A 20,060-nucleotide genomic window follows, 5' to 3' on the forward strand; every position below is an offset into this window, starting at 1 on the left:
GAAAGGAATTGAGAGATGGTATAGAACTGGGGTATAAAGAGCAAGGAGACCCTGAACTCAACCAAATAGGGGGAAAAGGGTTCAAGAGATGGAAGCGTCGTAGGCGGAGCTAGATCTCGGGATATCGAACCAGGATATCAAACATAGGGGCGGGAGCATACGTGTGAACGCGAAGCTGATCGAACACACTCGGCAGTGTTTATGTTTTTGGTTTTTTGCTTGCTCCTTCTTCCGTAGACCCACTATCAGGGCTCTTGCGCTTTTTGTCCTGTTCGTCTTGGCTGACGAAACTAGGACCGCTTTGCACCGCTGGAGTTGGGAAACTGAGAGGGCTGGGGAGTAAGTTGGAATCCGGGCCCGACCGGCCGAGGCCCCATTCGGAGAAAAAGCTGGATGGCGAAGGAAGGAGATGATCTGACATGTATCGACTCGGAAGGGCGGAGAGAGGTGTCTCGATGTTGTTTGAATTGCTTCCGTTGCTATTCGTGGCGCCTCTGTTGCCGTATGCATTACCCTGCGAGGCAGCGACTGGGGGTGGGGGCCTAGCAAATGGATTGGGAGGTCCCTGGGCGCCAGCACTGAGTATTGCCCCTGCTGAAGGTGATGGGGGCGGTAATACGACGCCTGTCTGAGGATTTTCCTTGGCGGGAGTCCCAGTGTTGTTCCCAGCGGAATCCCGGGAAGATGATCCCGCAGTTGCACTCCCCTGATCAGAATGTTCACTTGGAATTTGCACCTTTAATTGTGGTCTTTTGGACGTGAGTGCTCCACTATTAGTTCGCGACGGGGGTTTGATATCTGGCGTCGATGACATGGCTGGTGGACGTGGAGGTTCTGACACTGCGCTCATCGGGGGAACAGATGGAGGTTTCAGGTTATGCGAATTTTCCTGAGAGGTTTCTATTTTTTGATCTCGCGGAGACTCATACATTGGAGCTCCTCCGAAATGTCGAGCAAGCATGGACCCACGATCGTCAATTGGTGTGAAGATGCTGCGAGATTTGGATAGGGATTTTGGTTGAGGCGGGCTATGTTCTGCTTTTAATCCACCCGCTGGGGGCATCCTGCGAGCTCTCAGAAACGGGTACTGTGCTTTCCTGCTGGCTCTCGGGTGCATATGTTGGTGGTATCGATGCCCGGCCTTGCTCTGGGATATAGACTTGGGGGACCTGTTGAACCGGTGCATGAGATACCGGTGGCATTCCCATGGGTTGTGGCGCTACAGCATGTGGATGTTGGAATTGCTGAGGACCTTGGTGAGGCTGCATCTGCTGAGGGGGAAGGCCGTGCTGAGGGGGGACGCCGTGCTGAGGGGGAAGGCCATGTGGGTGATGAATCGTCTGAGGCGGTGTCCCCTGCGGACCCGGTGGAGGATGACCATATCCTGGGTATTGGCCAGGGCGCGGCTGTCCCATTGCCGAATGGATATTGGGATTATACATGGAAGGGTTGGGCATATATGCGAAGCCATTTTGGGGAGCAGGGGGAGGAGGCGGGGTTCCGTGTTGATGCGGACCCAGATTGGAGCTGACACGGCGAATGTGGTTTCTTGATGAAGGGCGCGAGAGATTTTGTGACTGAGGGGTGCCATGTCGCGGCGGTAGTCCGTTGGGGATAGGAGGAGAGGCGGAGGGAGCGTGGTTGACGTGCTGGAAACCCGTTTGGTGAAGATGTGGTGGAACGACGGCATGACTCTGCTGAACTGCCTGGAGATCCTCTGGCGCGGGGGTCATCTCATCCTCTTCATCGTCATCGTCACGCTTACCCGCGAAATCTTCGGGACCTTTGTGTTCGTGTGGAGGGCCGTACTGAATAAGATAAGATGTCAGCCGATGCAGCTATGCGCCCGGGTGTGCAGGACCGAATCTACTCACGTATTGATAGCGGGCGAGAGCCTCTGGCATATCCGACGAGGAGTACTCGTACAGCTTCTTGTTCTGGGCAAAGATAATCACGGCGACATCGACGGAACAAAGAACAGCAAGTTCATGCGCCTTCTTGAAGAGGCCACCCTTTCGCTTTAAAAATGTGCTGTACGGCGCAAATTAGCAAATTCGAACATGATATTTATCAGATACCGAGAGAGCGACCAGGGAAACATACACGGAGCGATTGCGGTCATCTTTGATCGCTTTGATCTCAATCTTTCTGCGACCCATGATGAGGAGTTACGGGCGCACGAAAGGCGCGCCGAGGAGAGTAAATGAGGAAAAACGAATAGTCTCGGCAGCACTTTTCGCGTTTTCGAGCAAAGGGAGTGACTCGGAGGTGAAATCAGGTCTCGGGAAACCAACACACAAGTGCAGAAAAGTGTATAGAGATACTTTGTTTGGCGCGCGGGCGGAGGCGAGACTCGAGGCGGCGGCAAAAGGGGACAAAGGGGAAAGGGAGGGCAAAGACGGAAGCAGACCACGCGATCTGGAAACCCAGTAGAGGGCAGACGAGGGAAAGCCGACGAAAGGGAACCAGAGGATGGTCGATACCGTGGGTAGCGGATATGGATATGGGGGGGGGCTGATTGACGATGCAGAAAAGGTTGATGCTATCTTTAGAATCATTCCATCGAGGTGAAAAACGGGAGGTCTGACTAAGCGTCTCCACTTTAGCATACTTAGTCCTAGGGTATACAGTAGTATACTAGTACAGTGTGATAGTTATCACACTGCCCAGGTGTGATTCGATTATAGTACAGTGTGATTCAACTAAATAGTCTCTCGTCACATATTCTCGGTAAATATCAACATCAGTGAAGTGAGTGCTGCAGTATTGGTAGTTACTCTTCTGTATGTAGTAGTAAATGTACCACTGCATCTGCACCTTATTTCCTGGGTTATTTCTCTGCTTCATGGATATAATCTCCACAGGTAAATAATGATTAGTACTATTACTATAATTCCTATATATCTTGAATGCTGCTACTCTGGTACTAATACCCAGGTAGTACTCAGGGGTGTCAGCAATGACCACGTGACTATGGGGCATGGCCTGAGCTCGGGATGGGGCGTGCAGCTAGCATATCGTCGATAGCTTGAGAGTTAATCTATACCTTAGGTTAATCGGCGATCGGAGATTGGCAATCGTGGTAGGTGGAGAAGGGGGATAGTAGAGTATTTAGTAAATATAGAGTACTAGTACAGTGTAGCTGTAGTAAACAGTATATTCAATGCATACCTAGGGACAGTGTATACTAATGTTACTTCGTGCAGTGTAGTATAACTAGAATGTAGTACAGGCTGTACTAGAATAACTAGTACCAGGTCCTATCTATATCAGCATCACCAGTATTACTAGTACTAGTAGATATCTTCAACTTACCTACTTACATAGGGTATCATATCTATCTCTAGTAATGCAGAGTGCTAAAGTACGAACCTTTACTACTCTGCCGGTACTCTGATACTAACACGAGATGATGATCGCCCGCATCATCCACTCCGCACACACAAAACTGTTTACATTGCACTATACATTACCTACTACACTACACACTACACCACTACACTTGGCGACACTGCTTGGTTACTGCCAGTGATACTATACTCCAGGGCTCTCGTGACAATTGATGCTATTTAAGTAGGTACTCAGGATCTACTCTCCTCATCTCCCTCATCTCTGGTGGGGGTGATCTAGACCCGGTTAGTGGCTACCTTTCCCTTTCCGTTACCCCTGAGATTCCACTTCATCACGCCCAGGGACCGTTTTTTGTCATTGGCCTTTTTTTTCTTCTTTTGCGACCTGTCGACCTGGACCTGGACCTTGACCTTATTCTCCCCTTTTCATTCCTTTGGCTTCCCCCGTCCTTCGTTTCTCACTTCCTCTGGTTGACTCCAGACTGCACCCATTCACACTCCCATTCACGCCCAACCGGGGATCCTTTCCTTTCCTTTCCTTTTCGCCTAAGCCTAAGCCTAAGTCTAAGCCTAAGCCTGCTCCGGGGCTGCAGGTCATCCCGGATCTTTTTGGAATTTCTACTTTCCTCCTTCGCTTCTCAATCCATCATTCCTACCTGGTCCGTCTTTGCATTCCCGCTTCCGATCCCCCAGACCATTGAGTCCACTCCGGGACTTTCCGCATGATTTGAAGTTGTTTGACTAAACTCCACTCCAGAACAACAACCCAAAAAAAGAAAGAAAAAAAAAGCAAAATAACCCAACCCTGTGCCGTCGCGACAGCGGAAATCGCCCTGTCCGGACAACCGCACTCCCCAATTCGAACCGACCTCCGAAGATGCCTTTCTTCTCACGCGTCTTCCGGGGCAAGGACTCCAGTGCCACCAAGAAACATTCAAAGCCCACCACTACCACTGACACAACCCCCGCGAGACCCAAATGGACCGATGCCTGGCAACGCACTGAGGTCTCCCCCGAAGAGGTGGCCGACCTCGTGAGAGGCTGTTCGCAGGAATTGAAGGCGCGAGGTGGGCATTCCCATTCCAACCATGTGGTTGTGCTACCCCGGCCACCACGCGCATTGCCCCCGGATTACTGATCATTCGTCCAGCTCTCAATGTGCCCTTCCTCCTCCTACCCTTCCGACCGACCTCCGATCCCAGTGCCGCCCGCACCTTCATTCGCAACTACTTCAATCAGTCCTTCGAGAGGGGGGCACCCGTCGCGGGAGATGGCTTGATGCAGGAGCTCCGGCTCAATGAGCCCATGGTGAGAAATATACCCGGGTCGTGGATTGGCATGGAAATTTCATCCAGTGGGTCAATTACGGCAGATGACTGACATTGGACCCCGATAGGTGCTTTGCAGTGTCTTGAAATGGTGTTGGAGTAGATTGCCCGGAGGTATTGTGACATGGGACGCCTACGAGTTGTTCAAGGTTGGCGAACAAGGTACAACAACCCCGTGGGGAATGGCATAGCCATGGCAAGAACAAAGAAAATTCACTAACACAAACTAGATTCGGACCACGCCCTCGACGCCTTCTCTACCTTCATTCCCCTGAGTGTCGACTCCGATGCCCGCACCAGCATCATTAACGACTTCTTCGATCTTCTTGCTGCCATTGCGGCCCATGGCAAATCCAACGGTCTCGGAGGCCGCAAGCTTTCCCGCTATGCTGGATGGTGGGCTTTCGAGCACAGTGATACGGGTGGTGGCTTCGAGGCCTCTTACAAAAATTGGGCTGCGTATGGCTTTCTCCCTCAATTCCCCCTGTCATTTATGGCTCACTAACCCGAGCAGTGCTGCCGATGCCACGAGCCATCTCTTCTTTGCTTACCTCCGTTCGCTTACCCCGGAAGTCAAACGCGGCGTCGCGGGCATTACCTCGCTCCCCATCTCCCTGCAGTCGCTTGTGCAGGCAACCGAATATCCCCCACGAACACCGACTCTGCTGCAGGTCACAACGACCAAGGTTGTTATGATTGTCGACACCGTCTCTCCCACTCCTTTCTCGCTCCTCCGTCGTGCCAAGAACTTCGAATACCGCGACGAACACTGGAATTTACAGGAATTCTCCAATTATGAAGACCCGGTCAAGGCATTGACTGAAGAGTGCCTGCGTGTTTTGGGATGTATCTCTTCCACGAATGAGTCCAGTGTCTCCAGCTCGAAGCAATCCACCAGCCTTCGCGACGCATCCTGGTCGAGATTCGAGGATATCGGATTTGGCGGTGCCATCGACTCCGACCCCGAAGATGATGATCATATGGTCCCAGCTCCACCTAAGAGCGAACCGGCAGCGAGCCTGAGGACTGCGCCTCGGTCCCAAGGTGGTGACCTTGGACGTCCCACAACTCCATCCTGGGCAGACTTCATGTCCTCTGGATTTGCGGATGAAGGAAACCTGAAACAGAATGTCACACCTTTGCTGCTCACCCCGGACAAGATGCTTCCTCCAATCGCTGCCACGCGTGGCATGAGCTCCCAGTCCCACAAGCGCAACTTGGACGCCGAACCCGCTTTGGAACCGGCTGAGTTGGCCAGCATCAACTCTTTCGATCTGGACGACTCGTTCTGGTGGGTTTGGATCACCAGTCTGTCCAGCGACGAGCCTCTCGCCCGCAAAGCTGTCTTCGGCCGGTGTGCACTGCTCGAGACTGTCATTCGGGGGACCAAGTGGTTGGTCCTAGAAGAACAGGTGAAGGGCGCTGCCCCAGAACCTGAGGCTGGCGCACAATTCGTTGAGAAGAAGAGCTTCTTTAGCTTCGGAAGCCGTAAGGGCACAAAGCTAAACCGCCGCAAGTCATCGGCCAAGAAGGTCTCCCCCATTGAGGAGTCGTATAAGCGTTCCAACAACCAAGCTCCTCAGAGCAAGTCCAGCATTGGGCCTGATCAACATAAGCGCATTCAGGCTGCCGCTGCTGCCCTCCAGAGGAAGAACCGCGAGGAGGCTGAAGCTAAAGATACTAATGTTAATTTTGGCCGTGATAACTTTTCCACCAAAACTAACTCCGTTTTGACACTCCAGCCCGGTATTGTCAATGAAGCTTCCTCTGCCATGAAGTGGACCAAGAACTATGACAAGAATGCCTACCGTACCGCCTACCTGAGTGACAGCCGTGCTGGCACCGGTGCTGTCTCTGCAAATGGTGAATCTATCGAGGCTGCCGACACTCTCGAGCCCGTCGCTGAGCCTACAGCAGAAGATTCCGTGGCGCCCTCCGCTGCCCTTCCTCCCACGACTTCCAGGAATGGCCCCCCTCCTCCTCCGAAGGACCCTGCCGCTGTGGCAACACCCCTACCACCCTCTCCGGAGCCGGCCAAGAAAACTTTGGAAGAACCAACCCCTCAGCCCGAGAAGAAGGGTAGCGCGAAGACTGTCGTTATCGAGGATCCCGTCGACTCACAACCCAAGCAATCCTTGGACGAGTCCAACAAGAAGCTGAAGAAGAAGACCGGCAACAATGGCTTCAAGAACATGTTCGGCACCAACAAGAAAAAGACAACCGACCAGCCTGCCATGAAGAGCACCGGAGCTAAGGAGATCTCTTCTGTTGCTGCTGCCCGCGCTGCCCTTGAGGCCAAGGCTGCCGCCGCCCAGGAATACAGTGCGCCCTCCCCTCCGAAGTCTGCCGTCAAGAAGAAGCCCGTTCCCGAGAAGCCTAGCACCCCTGTGGCTGCTCCCCCGGCAGTCCCAGCCCCGGCGCCCGAGAAGCCATCCACTCCTCAACAGGCTCCCGAGTCTCCTGAGCAGGCCCGTGTCCCCATCTCTCCTGCCAACAGCGGACCTCCCCAGACCCGCCATGCTGTGGAGTACGATGCCCTCTCTCGTGTCGATACGAACGAGCGCACCGCCGCCGATCAAGAGTTCTCCAAGTTCGACCAGGGTCCTCTTCTAGAGCAACCTGCCTTTGTTCCTGACACCCCGGCCACGCCGACTGCCCCAGTTCACTCTGAGCTTCCTCAAACCCCCACCAACGGCCACGGCGCAAAGTACCAACACACTACTACCCAGGCTGAGGCCATTGCCACTGAAGAGGACCGCTGGGCGCAGATCCGCAAGAACGCCGCCGAGCGTCAAGCTGCTGAAGCTGCCCACGCTTCCCGCCCTAGTGAGGAGCCCGAGGCACGCGTCAGTCAGTCTGAGCGCTCTGATGAGGGTGATACCAGCGGCGAAGAGAGTAAGTGGACCCTGCTGCAACATACTCATGACAAACGTGCTAACCATTCCCAGCCATCGAGTCGCGTGTCGCCCGCATCAAGGCCCGTGTTGCGGAATTAACCGGCCAACCCGCCTAATAAATACGCCAAATCTACCTCCAGAAAGAACTTCGCCATTGTCCATTTTAATCTCTTTGATTCTTTTCCCTTACGTCGATACTTATTTTTCATCCGCGGCCTCCTATTGATTTTTTTGTGACGAGTACTGGGTTGAAAGTACCCCGATATACCCAACCTCTTCGGCCCGGCTTCTCTCGCATCACAACCCCATCTCTTCTTTCCGACCACAACGCCTCTGTTTCTCGTGTAGCTTGTCGTCTCTCAAGCCAGTCAAACACCTCACTTCCCACCGCCTGAACCAGAGAAACGAAATACTGCGATACGATTAACGGAATCCTTTGGTTGCGCCATCTATTTACCATTTACGCTTATTTTCTCTTCGCTTCGTTCCGCTCCGTTTTGTGCCCGTCTTGATCCTGACCTTTGAGCTTTGATACTTGAGCTTATGCCTTTGCTTGGCTGGCCGCAGCGTAGCGGCTCCGCTCTGCTTCAGATGTCCGATATTTTCTCTATTTCCTTGATCCTTTTCCAACCTACTACCATCTTCTCCGAATCTGGCTTTGAAGTCTCTGTTTCTTGTGCTTGTGCTTCTGCTTTGTTGCTATATTCCCCTTTCGCTTTTTAACCGAGTTCTCGTCCCGGTTCGGGTTTGCAGCTCTCGGCTCGCTACTACCAATTGTGAATCTGAATCTGAATCTGAACCTGAATCAAGACTCTGAATTTGACCTTGAATTTGAACTATTCCCTTCGGGATTGCCGGTCCCTCGTCCCCATCTATGGCTTGGCTAGAATACCGCGCGTAGAAAATCGACCCTTTGAGGTTGAAGGAATCCATTTCATTTAATTTTGTTTCTTTGAATCTGAAAAATCACGACTACCATCACAGATAGGGTGTAAACGATCGACAACCTACAACTTGAACTCTCTCGTGGGCTGTTGTATAAATAGTAAAGACGAAGACGAACACCTAGGTATTGCTCTTGTTTTGTCAAGAAGAGCCCACCCGGTCCCTCTCTTCCTATCCTATGCTCAATGGATCTCATAGATTTACAACCCCAAAGCCTTCAACAAAGCCTTGCCCACCCCCTCGGCCGAAGCCGGATTCTGTCCTGTAATAAGCACACCCCCAACCCCGTTCGTACTCTCAACAACAACCTTCTCCCCCCAAGCCTCAGCCGCCTTAACGAACTTCCCGCCAGAGATCTTATTCAACTCGTCCTCCAGCATGAACGGCATAGCGGCAGACAATTGCACCTGATCCTCCTCCAAGTTCGAGAATCCCGTGACAGTCTTACCAGCGATGAGCGGCTCGCCGTTCGGCGCCTTGGGTTTCAGAAAGACGCAGGGTCCGTGGCAGACAGCCGAGATGGGCTTTTTGGCCGCGGCGAAGGCCTCGATCAAGGCGATGCTCGTGGGGTCAGTTGTCAGGTCGAACATTGCTGTTGGTGGTTAGTTGGACGAGTATAGAGGGTAGTTTGCGGGAAGGCCCGAGGCTCGACTTACGGCCGTGACCGCCGACGTAGAAGATAGCGTCGAAGTCGGAAGCTTTCATGTCGGATAGGACGTTTGTCTTTTCCCAGAGGGCGGACTGGGTTTTGTGGAATGAGACGGATTTTTCGTCTGTCTTGAACATCTCGACCGAGGCGGGGTCCAGGGGCGCTTTTCCGCCCTTTGGCGAGGCGACTGTCAGGTCACATTTCTCGTGTAGTTCGTACCATGGGTGGGCGAATTCAGGCTGGGGTGGAATTTTTGGTGTTAGTTGTTGTTTTTCTTGGTTTGGGGGGTTGTTTGAGGGTTAATGAAGCATGGCTTGGATCCCTGCTGATATGATGGATAGTGGGGTTGGGGTTTAGTAGACTCACCAAGTACCAGCCGGTGGGCTTGCCAGTCGCAGGCATGGTGTCAAAGGAAGTAAGGACGATGAGAACCTTAGGAGCCATTGTGATTGAATTGAATTGGTTGGATATGGATTGTTTTCTGGTAGTTGTAAAGATCAGAAGTGAGAAACTGAGGTTATCCTAAGTTAAGGTGGCTGCCCGAGCTGCGGTGGGTCTGCGATATCATCGAAGCGTCATTGCCCCACTTAACGCTTTGTTAGAACTCTTCAAGGGTCCTTATTTACCGGTAGGTCCAATTTGAGCTCCGGTCTTCATGCTTCAATCGAGAAAGAAAATAATCGGCCTCCTTGGGAAATTTTACAACTTTAATATGAGGTCCATATGGAAACGGCACCAAGAATTGGCGTCTTGCCATCTGCGATGTTGATTTTTATGGCGAGCCAGGTATAGAAATGAAAGTATTGGTTAAGCTACCTAGCATTGGAACTAGTATTTGAGTCGAAATCATGCACCACAGGTGCTGCTCCTAACCACAGCTAATATAGAGATGCAAGTATAACACCCTCTAGCGATGCGACAGAATCCACTATCGGCAATACTGATTGATATCAAAAATGTTAGCTTTGTAGTTAGAGATATCAGAGGGTACAAAACTTGAAGACATACCCAGTTCTCGCTTGAGCCTGACCGGACGCAAGATTTTCCTTCGCAGCAAACGCCCTGGCCATCACCGGGTTTATTATCACCGATTCTGCAGAGGTCCCCAGGACAGTGGCAAGAAGGGAAATCAGGGCAGTTACCAGCGGCCATGGCTAGGCCGAGGAAAGAGGCGATCAGGAACATAGTGTACTTCATTTTGCTGAGCTAATGGGGGTTAATGAATGTTATTTCTGATGTTGAAGAGAAAGAATGGTATATACCGGATGGTTGCAGTGGAAATAATCCGAATGAAAGATAGTTGTCTTGAGAGATGATTCAAGTTGTTGATGAGGGATTGAGATATTTGGAAAATATCGTCCAGTATTTATAGGTTTTGGTGCTCTATTCAGGCCGGTACTCATGTTGAACCATCAGTATACTGTTTTGTTCCTGGAGAATGAAGATCATCTTGGCAAGGCTAGGCAACCAGGCGGTTTGCTGAATAGCTTGGGAGGCCTAACGTTGTACTTGGTAACATGAAGCACCTGAGGTAAGAGCAGACGTAATCACACTTGAAGGATCATGCAGGGCCCAACAGGAACAACTCATGATTGAAATGGGAATGTGGGGAAGCTGAAGAAGATCGTCACCAACATTCAGATGGTGGTCCTAATTGGCGCATCTCCCAAGGCTCATCACAAGTCGACGATTTATCAAAGCCACCCGCTACCACAAGTGATCATTGCAACGAGCTTATATGCGCCAACGCCTTGGCAGTGTGACTACGGTGGACCCCAACAATAAGCATTAGTCAACCACATTCTGAAATTGGCCCAAGACAATTTGGTTACTTGATACTAAATGACAAGTTTTGTCTTCATCTAGATCTAGATCTCTTCATGGGTGAGTATGCTTTGCTTAAGAAAAGCCGATACTAGTATGGAGTAAGTAAGTTTTTACTGGGCGTAGCTCAAACATCATCTATAACTATGTACAGTCGAAAATTGAATCAGCTTCCGGATTACTTCCTTCGCATTCTCAGGTCTCACTGCCAAGGCTCATCGCAGATCATCTATTAATCGGGGCATATACAGCGCTTCATAGCGGCACGGCTCAGTTCTAACTGCAGATTCTAAGAAAAGGATCCAAGGATTTGTAGCCTAGAGCATTATATCAATACATTTCTGGGATATCTACCTGGGTGTTTAGTTTTCAACTCACCAAGTCTCATGGTACATAGCCTAGTACACTTACTGATAGCTACTAAGGTTCCCAATGTTCGACTTGCTCTACAGTGCTACCGTAGGTGCCATTGAACACTATCTGAAGTTTATTCAAGAGGTCCTTTGAAATTTGCTTATAATAGTAGGCTTAATCTACCTAATCCATTTCAAGATCTAGTCATATAAACCTGAGTGCTATTAGGTACAGGCGGTCACTGGGACGGTCAATCTAATTTACAGGCCTATGGAGCGCCGCAGGACATTCTAAGTTGAGGGAGGACTAGGGTACAAATTTTGCTATCGACTATATAGTATTATCGGCTTGGGATTCATGACGCGCTGCCACATTATAAGGGTACTGGCAGCTAGACAAAAATGAGCCTACTAGTAATTCGTTCCAACAAATAGCCATGCTTCAGGCGTCCCACGAATGCAAGGAGAAGATCATTTCCATCTCCATTACCCTGGAACTGAGACTACCAGTCAATGCGTTCAAACAGTCATTGGACAACTATCTGGTCGCATTTTCCTCTTCTTAGCGGGAGAATTTTCCTTCTTATTTTCCTAATTCTAAGAAGCCGCTTAAAGGAGAACCCCCAAGATGATTCACCCCAATGAAAGGCTCTTGGCAACGTGGGCATGTTCGACTTTTCTAAACAGGCATTAGCTTAGAATGTATGGAAAATGTACTATCTTGATGCATTTTTGACTGCCTTGCAAGATTGATCTGAGTTAACATGCCGTTCATTCGAGGTAAAATTACTTGAATTGGTAAATAGAAACTCTCATGTGGTATTCATAGAATTGATCAATCGCTCGAAATTCGTAATATCAAATGCTGCCACAGAACGCAAAGGACAAGTCTTAGTAAACAACTGGTTGATTTCATCATGCATCAAAATGTAAAGTCTGCAAAACTCCGGAATGACGATCATCGCGCAGTTCCTCATGCACCCTCGGGGCTATCATATCTCTCCATCGGCGTATCCATTTGCACTGGCACCTGCTCCTTGAAGTGCGCCTTCTGCGCAGCCCGAGCTTTATGAATCATGACATACGCCTCTCTAACATCGATGAACAAGGTCAATGGACTGAGATAGACGGCCCAAGCATGCAGTCCCAACCAACCACCCTGGTACCGCTTCGTGAAACCACTCATCAATGCCTCGTCGGCATCGTCGCCGAGAGCCTGGTACTCTCGAGGGCGCAGGGTGCGCGGGGCATTGTTCGAGATCTCATAGGGCTGTGTGCGGTAGGTGTAGCAAACAAACAGTGCTAATGGGACCATTTGGACACAGATTACCATTGTGGGTAGCCCCATCGCGATATCGATATAGGTGAGGGACTTCACACGCTTGAGGACCCCTGTTCCGCTGAGGATCATGAAGATTATCTTGAGTCTTGTCAATGCGTTTCTTTTGTCTTTGGTTTGGGTACTCTCGGTGGTTAGAGGCTTACCTTCTCCAGAAATATCACTCCGACAATCAACTTGAAGGCTAGGAGTTTTAGCAGTGGTCTATGCTCGGCCATGTACCCCTTCATATTCACGTAGAATTGCACGATGGCGTTGACGGCCACTCCTGTGGAAAGTGAGGTGGCCACCGAGATCTGTCGAGCCTGTTAGACTCTGATATCTAGTCGTAGTTCGATTGTACTACATACCCAAATATGAGAGAAATGCGGCGCCATGCTACTAAGACAGTAAACATGCACTGCCTGAGTCGCCACTTGAGTGATAGCAGCACCCCATGCGATTAGAGTATATTGCAACACTGACCACCACACCACCTGATTCCAGTCAGTTACCTCTTCGCAGCACCTCTATAGGATTTTGTATCCATGTATCCAGGTGTCGCCTACCTTCAAGAATTTAAGGCCGTTTCTTGTCCTCTTCGGCCGCCATTGTTCCTTGATTTCTAGCGAAGAGAAGAATTCCACTTTGCCTTGATCAGTGGGAGCCATGAAATCGCACATAAGCATGAGAAATGAGTATAAAGCGATGCCCTGGAACACCTCGGTGAATCCTTGTAGGTAGACGTAGGCGTTCGGAAAACAGATTGAGGCATAAGACAGGATTTGGTAGGCAGGGATTAAGTTGATGATTCGCATGATTCTATGAAGAAAGCTTAGAGTTAGCATCTGCTGTGATTGTAACGACTCCATTCATCTTTTCAAGGGAACATACTTGAGTTGTTCTTGTGGATTACTCATGCGCAACGCATGTCTTGCCATTAGACCGAAAATCAAGACTAACACAATCGCGGTGCAGATACCAGACACGATCATGTTAAAGTGATAAAACGTGAGATTTCCCACAAACGGCCCGACATCCACTAAGTCCACGGTTAGGCAAATCCATTTTCATCGCGACCTAATCCTAGGAGTTTGTCAAGTTGACTTACTTTGCCTGAAATCATCGGGAAGCTCACAGCCATGGCTACCAGCGGCGGCCTCTCTGGGGCCTAAAATTCCCATTTCGAAAACGATAAATGGATATAGAAAACGCTAAACCGGCGAAGAATATGACAGAAGGCGTAGATCAAGAAAAGCTTGAAGGAAAAGAGCCTGATGAAACACGAAAAAGAAGACTTAAGTACCAAACTCCTCGCCAACCTGAGACCTATCTCCAATGACAGAAATAACACACGTCGATGAAGATCTTGACTTTGTTGTAAGGAGGCGCTGCCGATCTTCATCCCCACTTCACAAAACAAAAGCCTTGGTCTCACTGCATTCCTTTTTCGAGCTTAGGGGCTCAGCCCAAGCTCAGCCCTGGCAGTGCTTGGCCTTGTTTAGTCCGTTTTGGCCCCCAATTTCCACTCAACAGCCCCCACGCATTAACCCGCGCTGACCACTGAGAGAAAAGGCAGCGGTGAGATCGTCACACCGTGGCTTCGCCACGCGCAATTGTGCGGTAATTAAGCCTTTGATCAGCGTCTGACCGCAGTGTGAAACGTCAATTTGGGGAGGGCTGAGTTGATCTGAGCCAATCGTTCTTCAATCTGCAGGGCTTCGAAATGCTTTCCTAAATTGGTCAGTGAGATAGTACCAGTACTAGTAGTATTAACTTTCATTCGAAGTTGCTTTTCCAAGGCTAGAAGAGAAGCTTGGTCTTGCAGATTATTTCCAGGGGCTTCTTTGGACCAATGTCAATGTCGTTGATTAAATTACTATTTCGTCAGGAATTATATATGCACACCCTAATGCCAGAACTCCAAGAGCTTCCCCCGCTTTTCGGAAAAATGACCCTCTATAAACATTGCTATACATCGGATATAAAGCGCTTTTTTGTATCATGCCATGGCCGGCTGTCGTTAAGGACACTGTGCTATTCGAGAGAAAAATCACGGCACGTATCTCAGTCGTCGGGTTGCCTCAGCTGCGACAAGGGCGCTGATGGCTCCGATGAAGAGGCAAATGGAAATAGCGTTAGGTTTGTCCTTGTCCAGGTTCATCCACTGCGTGTCTGATGGGTCACTGTCTTTTTCAGGGGTAGTGCCTGGCTCGAGGAGTGTGAAGACAATCCAGCTGATAAATGTACCGACAAATTGCGGGAGAGTCGTATAGACATTCAACACGCCGAGATAGATACCGGCGAGCTCGCCTGTTGATGGGATATTAGAAGATGGGTCTTCTTCGTCTGCGTCGCTGTCCGAGTCGTTGTGGTTCAATCGAAGTACCTCCAGCTCAGTGTCCTGTGCGCTAGCCCGCATGCTGGCAGAAGTTATCATCGTCACACCCCCAGCGCGTGCAGTTTGGGCAGCCAATCCGGCAGCACTGTTGCTGTTCATCGTTAACTTATTGATCTCCACGCCCATAAAAGCAAATGGTGCCCAGCCACTGATGGCCCAGGGAATTCCACAAAGGGCGACTAGGAAAGTGGCAAACGCGCGCGAGTGGGCTAATGGTGCAAAGATCATTGTCGCAGCAAACATAATCTGGGAGATAAACCAGGCTGTCTGAAGATCTGGGCGAACGGCGGTGATTTTCTTCAGAAACCTCGCAACACCTGGAGGCGGTCTGGGTGTGAAACGCGACCGCTTCGTATCGGGCTGTTGCACGCAGAATGGGAGCAACACAGAGCTCAAGAATGTAATCGAGGAGAATACCGTGAGTGACAGACTACCAACACGGCCCACCTCGCCCAGCATATCGGTTGATTTCGCCAATTCGTCTTTCGGGACTTCATAGCGGAAGTATGTCTCACCGACCCAGGTGGTACTATAGAAAAGGAAGGGGAACCATCCAATCCATGCCCAGAACTGGGCCCAGCAAATAGCCTGGATGCGCGGTGGGAGCTCCATGGTAGTTTTGAAGAGCTGGGTGATAACCTGAATAGCACCTGCTTTTCCGTCCGAGTCTCTGTCGTGATGTCAGCGCCGATAACTTCGAATGTATGCAGGCCGGATGATATCTTACCGTGCCGAAATCAACACGCGCTCCTTCACCGAATATGAAGTAACTGCCACAGCCGAGATCAAAGAAATAGCCGCGATTACCGTCATCTGCTTAAATTGGGTATCGCCAAGCAGACTGCCAAATATGCTAACCGTGTCAACTGCACCTACCACGTAGGAAATGAGTTGTCCGATGGCAGACATTCTTCCAGCTAATGAGAATGTCAGATATCTTTAAAACCGGGCTCAAAATTAGGATGACATACCCCAGGCAGAACCGGCTTGCTGTAAAGGAATCGGCAAGGTATCCACGATTAGACTGCGACAACATGCTTGAACTAATAGCAGTTTAGCAGGGAACACCGAGTGGTAGAATGCGGGTAGACGCACCAACGTTAATAGAAAAGTCCACGGCGTAGATACTAGACACAGCCAGAGCAATAGTGACGTTCTTGGCCTAGTCAAAATGGTCAGCAACGATGCAACACAGCAGGCTCGAGAGAGAAAAACAACACCTTTTCTGGTTCTGTAACAAACATGGCTACTATCTCGGCAGTCCAGCCCAGCACGATCAAACAAAAAGCCACAACAAATGAGCCGAAGATCATAAACGGCCGGCGTCGTCCCCATTTCGACCGTGAGCGATCAGCAATAACACCAATTAAAGGCTGGATAATCAATCCCGACAAAGGGCCAGCGATCCAAACCAACGAGACCTTGGATTTTGTCAAACCAAGTTGAAGTAGATACGGCGTACAATCTAGTCACAGACGCGAGGATTAGCAATCGTCCAGCTTTCAACACCAATCCCCAATGCCTCCGTAGTCTGCAGGTCGAAGCTTACAGGTCATCTCTGTACCCCAGGTAAACCTATTAACACCTTGTCAGCCTGTCTGTCCCTTGATGCGGTCCCAGGAGAGAAATCCAAATACGCACTGTAGTCCCACCAAGCTGAACGTCAACAGCGCCATGCGCGTCGATTCCGACTTGCCCTTGATAGAGGGCGTGCCCGCCCATCGTGCAGTTTGCACCATGCTGTGCTAATTGCACAATAGCATGCGCTCGATCTCTCCTCCGCGGGTTCCGCTTCAAACAGGGCTAATTGAGACGTGTAGACCGGGTGGTCGCGAATCGTGATCCGAAACGCGCGGCGGAGGTCCAACTGGCAGGCGCAGTAGTGAAACGACGCGGCTCTGGCTATATAGGCGAAGAGAAGTTCAGTCGGTGAACTGCCTATGCCCAATGGTGCTCGACGTGTCACCGCGTGCCCTCCTCCTTGTTTCACTTTCTTGTATGATCGGCGGGCGCGGCAGCGGAACGATTCGGTCGTGTTTTGGGGTGTGGGGGTGACGAATATGGGGTCAGCAAAGGGTTGGTATGGGGTCTCGAGGGGCCGTCAGAGGGGGCGAGGCGAAGTCTGAGGAGGATAGCAGAGTAAGGCTGAAGGCTGGACTGGGCGGTTTCGTTTTGGGGGGGGAAAAATGGACTTGGCCCCGGCGCCGTTCATGCGGGCCCCCGGCTTTATCGTGAGACCCGCCCAGGGGTTTCGCAACTGCCGATTGAGGTAGTGACAGCTCTCGTGTTCCAGGTAGAAGCGATTTTTCTATCAATTGTACTGGGTGTTTCAGCTGGACGAGCGAGGTGTTATTTCCAAGATGTTCAAAATACAAAAAGGAGTTAATCGTCGAGTGCAGTCAATTCAATCCGGAGACCCTTTTGATCTGCGCGAAGCGGTTGATTGGCTGGAATTGCTGAGTCATCAATATTCCGGTCTATTTTTAACAACACCTTGAATTATCAAAGGGGAAGCACTCAAGAAGTTACAGCGACATGAAGAAGCAATTATTTTCTCCAAGACTGTAAGGATAGAATTAATCGGCTCAGGTTTAGTTTGGGGCTGGAGTAGTTACTATTTGCTCCTAGTGGGCACGGCGTCATGCCCCCCGTGGACTGCCCTGTTCAAGTTGCATCAGATATATATAAAGGGGCATCTGCCATCAGTGATGTACCTAGGTAGGTAGGTGTATCTTCCAAGGTTTCAAGTTCAAATTACATAGTCAGAAAGTTCAAGTTGCAAAATTTAACCTTGGAAGACCTTCAAAAATTAAACTTGACTATTATAATATTGAAACTATCACTAAATCGTAATTCCTTGCCACAAATTTGCAAATTTCAACTCTGTTGGACCAACGTGGCTCGTCCGCAGCAGCACTCCAGGGTTCGATGTATCATCCTCGGCAAAGAACCGCATACCAAATGTTTCCTCGGCCGCGTAAAGACGAGTGGAGATCGCAGTCCGACCATTGACAAATACCTCCAGGACAGAATTATCTCTCCATGCGCGAATATCCAAGCTTTCCGTCCATTCTTCTCCGTTGTTGGGGCTCGTCCCTGTGAACAAGGTGTGTGGCGCTATTTCAGGGAAGCTATTGATCAATAAAGCCGAATCGGGACGGGGAAAGGATGGCCGGGAAATCGTGAAAGTTTCATCTTGCGGCTTGAATACCATTGTCGTTGCATTTTGAAAGTCTGTTGATGATGTGATCAGCATGAGGCCAGGAAGATGAATTGCGGGGGAGTCTCACCTCTTGAATGGCCAATGGATATACCAACCCGAGAGCAAGTTTTCGAGATCTTAAAAGAGCACTCAAGCTCCCAGTGCTTACTGTTCAGGCTTTCTAGAGAGAAGCCAACCTCGGCAGAATCATTATCCAGACACGATGCCCGCAAATGTGAAGAACGCGCCTCTGAAGATGTTCGAAGATACTGAACCAAAGGCTTATATGGCTCACTGGCCAGAGTGTGGATAGTGAAAGCTCCATCGGCCTCTGGTTCGAGCTTGAGTGAGGTGATGCAGGGCAAATCAGAGACCAATGCGCCAACTACATTGTGAAGAGTCTGTAGATGAAGCTGTCGGGGCATTGAAAGCGACCCGCTCCATCCTTGCTGATGGCGAAGATCATCACACAGGTCTTCTTCTGTGATCCCCCCCCAGACAACGTATTGCTGAATTCGTGGATCAAAGAAAGAGTTGGCCGCATAGAGACAACCATGGTCGAGATGACCTCCGAAGCCATACGAAATATCTGCAAGACCAGTAGCTTCATCTTTCTGAAGATTGCCAGACATCCAAAGCTGGCCACGGCTTGGACGCGATGGACATGCACTGCCCGGAGATCCTTCAGGACCACCCTCGAGACAGCCTTCAGTACCCATGATCAGAAAGTCGAAGATCGAATGGGGATCATTCTCTTCGGACAGTGACAGGAAGTTCGTCACCTCCCAATTCCTTCCTAAATCACCAGACCACCGTGACGGCCTGAGATTCAGACCAAAATTTGCAAGGGGGCCGAGATACTCCCAGTCACTCAGGTTGTTCACGCTAATCTTGTAGAGAAAACTTGTAGGTGTAATATCCCTGATGCCTCCGGAAATAATACCGAATAAGGTATCCGTTGAGTCTAACCCCAGAACCTTGCTCATGTTGGGCCAAGGAGCACAGAATGGATCTCTCCAGCCAGTGACATCGAGATCGGACGGTTCACCCGGAAGAATTGGGTTCCTATCACTTTTATGCCAAGTCTTTCCATGGTCCGAAGATGTTGCGATGCTTAATGTCTCACAGCCAGTTTGATGCGGGATGGTGTGGTGGATTGGGAGGGAGCTGACAGAGGTATAGATGTAGTTGAGAGTTCCATCTGCTGCTTTGACAAAGCACCCTGTGAAGACACCTTTGGAGTCATATCTATTGTCTGGTGACAAGATGGGATGTTCTTGAATGTCCCATGAAATCATATCACTGGAAGTCGCAGTTCCCCAAGCAATATCACCCCAGTCAGGGCCATTAGGGTTCCACTGAAAGGAGACGTGATACAACCCGGTAGAGGGGTCGTATCCAGGTGCGCATGGATCATTCATCCATCCCGTTTGAGGCATAATATGAAAAGATGGACGCCATCTCGTATGTCTTTGGGCAAGGCTAGTAGTTTCGGCTTTGAATCCCTCGGGAGTAGTGACCTCAGTTGAGCCACAGGATTCTGGGCTTTGCGAGGTTTCTCCGGAGCTTGATGCACTCGTCATCGTGGTAGAAAGAAATAAAACTAAAGCGATGCATTATCGAATCGAAAGACTAGTCTTCGGGTTTTAAAAGAACAAATGTTGACACTCGTTGAACGGCGATATACCGGAGCCTTGTACTATAAAGTTGAGTTTCGCCGAAGCTTCACCGGAGGAGAAGTGAGCCTCTTCCAAACTTTGCCTCGAGTCCGCCCGCATTTTCAGCTCTTGGAA

General features: G+C 50.1%; 7 protein-coding genes across 7 annotated transcripts; 1 reads left to right on the forward strand and 6 right to left on the reverse strand.

Annotated features, from left to right (window-relative positions):
* Positions 1 to 199: 199 nt before the first annotated feature.
* rlmA (SRF-type transcription factor RlmA) lies at positions 200 to 2,159 on the reverse strand (the record flags this gene model as incomplete). Its single annotated transcript, XM_057097738.1, has 4 exons — positions 200 to 992; positions 1,051 to 1,808; positions 1,875 to 2,031; positions 2,104 to 2,159. 4 exons carry the CDS (start codon positions 2,157 to 2,159, stop codon positions 200 to 202), a joined length of 1,764 nt encoding a protein of 587 aa, XP_056966231.1.
* A 2,068-nt stretch (positions 2,160 to 4,227) lies between these two features.
* Positions 4,228 to 7,691, forward strand: N7533_001089 (DUF1708 domain-containing protein; the record flags this gene model as incomplete). Its single annotated transcript, XM_057097739.1, has 6 exons — positions 4,228 to 4,417; positions 4,501 to 4,658; positions 4,747 to 4,840; positions 4,909 to 5,137; positions 5,193 to 7,573; positions 7,627 to 7,691. 6 exons carry the CDS (start codon positions 4,228 to 4,230, stop codon positions 7,689 to 7,691), a joined length of 3,117 nt encoding a protein of 1,038 aa, XP_056966232.1.
* A 1,029-nt stretch (positions 7,692 to 8,720) lies between these two features.
* On the reverse strand, positions 8,721 to 9,613 carry N7533_001090 (ThiJ/PfpI family protein; the record flags this gene model as incomplete). The annotated part of the gene is made up of 3 exons (XM_057097740.1): positions 8,721 to 9,112; positions 9,177 to 9,408; positions 9,536 to 9,613. The coding sequence occupies 3 exons, from the start codon at positions 9,611 to 9,613 to the stop codon at positions 8,721 to 8,723; spliced, it is 702 nt and encodes a 233-aa protein (XP_056966233.1).
* Positions 9,614 to 10,097: 484 nt separating this feature from the next.
* Positions 10,098 to 10,366, reverse strand: N7533_001091 (uncharacterized protein; the record flags this gene model as incomplete). Its single annotated transcript, XM_057097741.1, has 2 exons — positions 10,098 to 10,109; positions 10,178 to 10,366. 2 exons carry the CDS (start codon positions 10,364 to 10,366, stop codon positions 10,098 to 10,100), a joined length of 201 nt encoding a protein of 66 aa, XP_056966234.1.
* Positions 10,367 to 12,319: 1,953 nt separating this feature from the next.
* Positions 12,320 to 13,848, reverse strand: N7533_001092 (OSTA/TMEM184 family protein; the record flags this gene model as incomplete). The annotated part of the gene is made up of 6 exons (XM_057097742.1): positions 12,320 to 12,766; positions 12,832 to 12,981; positions 13,036 to 13,161; positions 13,234 to 13,486; positions 13,559 to 13,706; positions 13,776 to 13,848. 6 exons carry the CDS (start codon positions 13,846 to 13,848, stop codon positions 12,320 to 12,322), a joined length of 1,197 nt encoding a protein of 398 aa, XP_056966235.1.
* An 869-nt stretch (positions 13,849 to 14,717) lies between these two features.
* Positions 14,718 to 16,804, reverse strand: N7533_001093 (putative sucrose transporter; the record flags this gene model as incomplete). The annotated part of the gene is made up of 7 exons (XM_057097743.1): positions 14,718 to 15,735; positions 15,793 to 15,982; positions 16,037 to 16,108; positions 16,161 to 16,227; positions 16,286 to 16,530; positions 16,615 to 16,640; positions 16,707 to 16,804. The coding sequence occupies 7 exons, from the start codon at positions 16,802 to 16,804 to the stop codon at positions 14,718 to 14,720; spliced, it is 1,716 nt and encodes a 571-aa protein (XP_056966236.1).
* Positions 16,805 to 17,907: 1,103 nt separating this feature from the next.
* On the reverse strand, positions 17,908 to 19,850 carry N7533_001094 (glycoside hydrolase family 32 protein; the record flags this gene model as incomplete). Its single annotated transcript, XM_057097744.1, has 2 exons — positions 17,908 to 18,299; positions 18,356 to 19,850. 2 exons carry the CDS (start codon positions 19,848 to 19,850, stop codon positions 17,908 to 17,910), a joined length of 1,887 nt encoding a protein of 628 aa, XP_056966237.1.
* Between the last annotated feature and the right edge of the window lie 210 nt (positions 19,851 to 20,060).

The sequence above is a fragment of the Penicillium manginii genome, assembly GCF_028828005.1.
Source record: "Penicillium manginii strain IBT 31320 chromosome Unknown utg000001l:1.0-3466041.0:1.0-3467806.0, whole genome shotgun sequence".
In the NCBI taxonomy this organism is placed as follows: domain Eukaryota; kingdom Fungi; phylum Ascomycota; class Eurotiomycetes; order Eurotiales; family Aspergillaceae; genus Penicillium; species Penicillium manginii.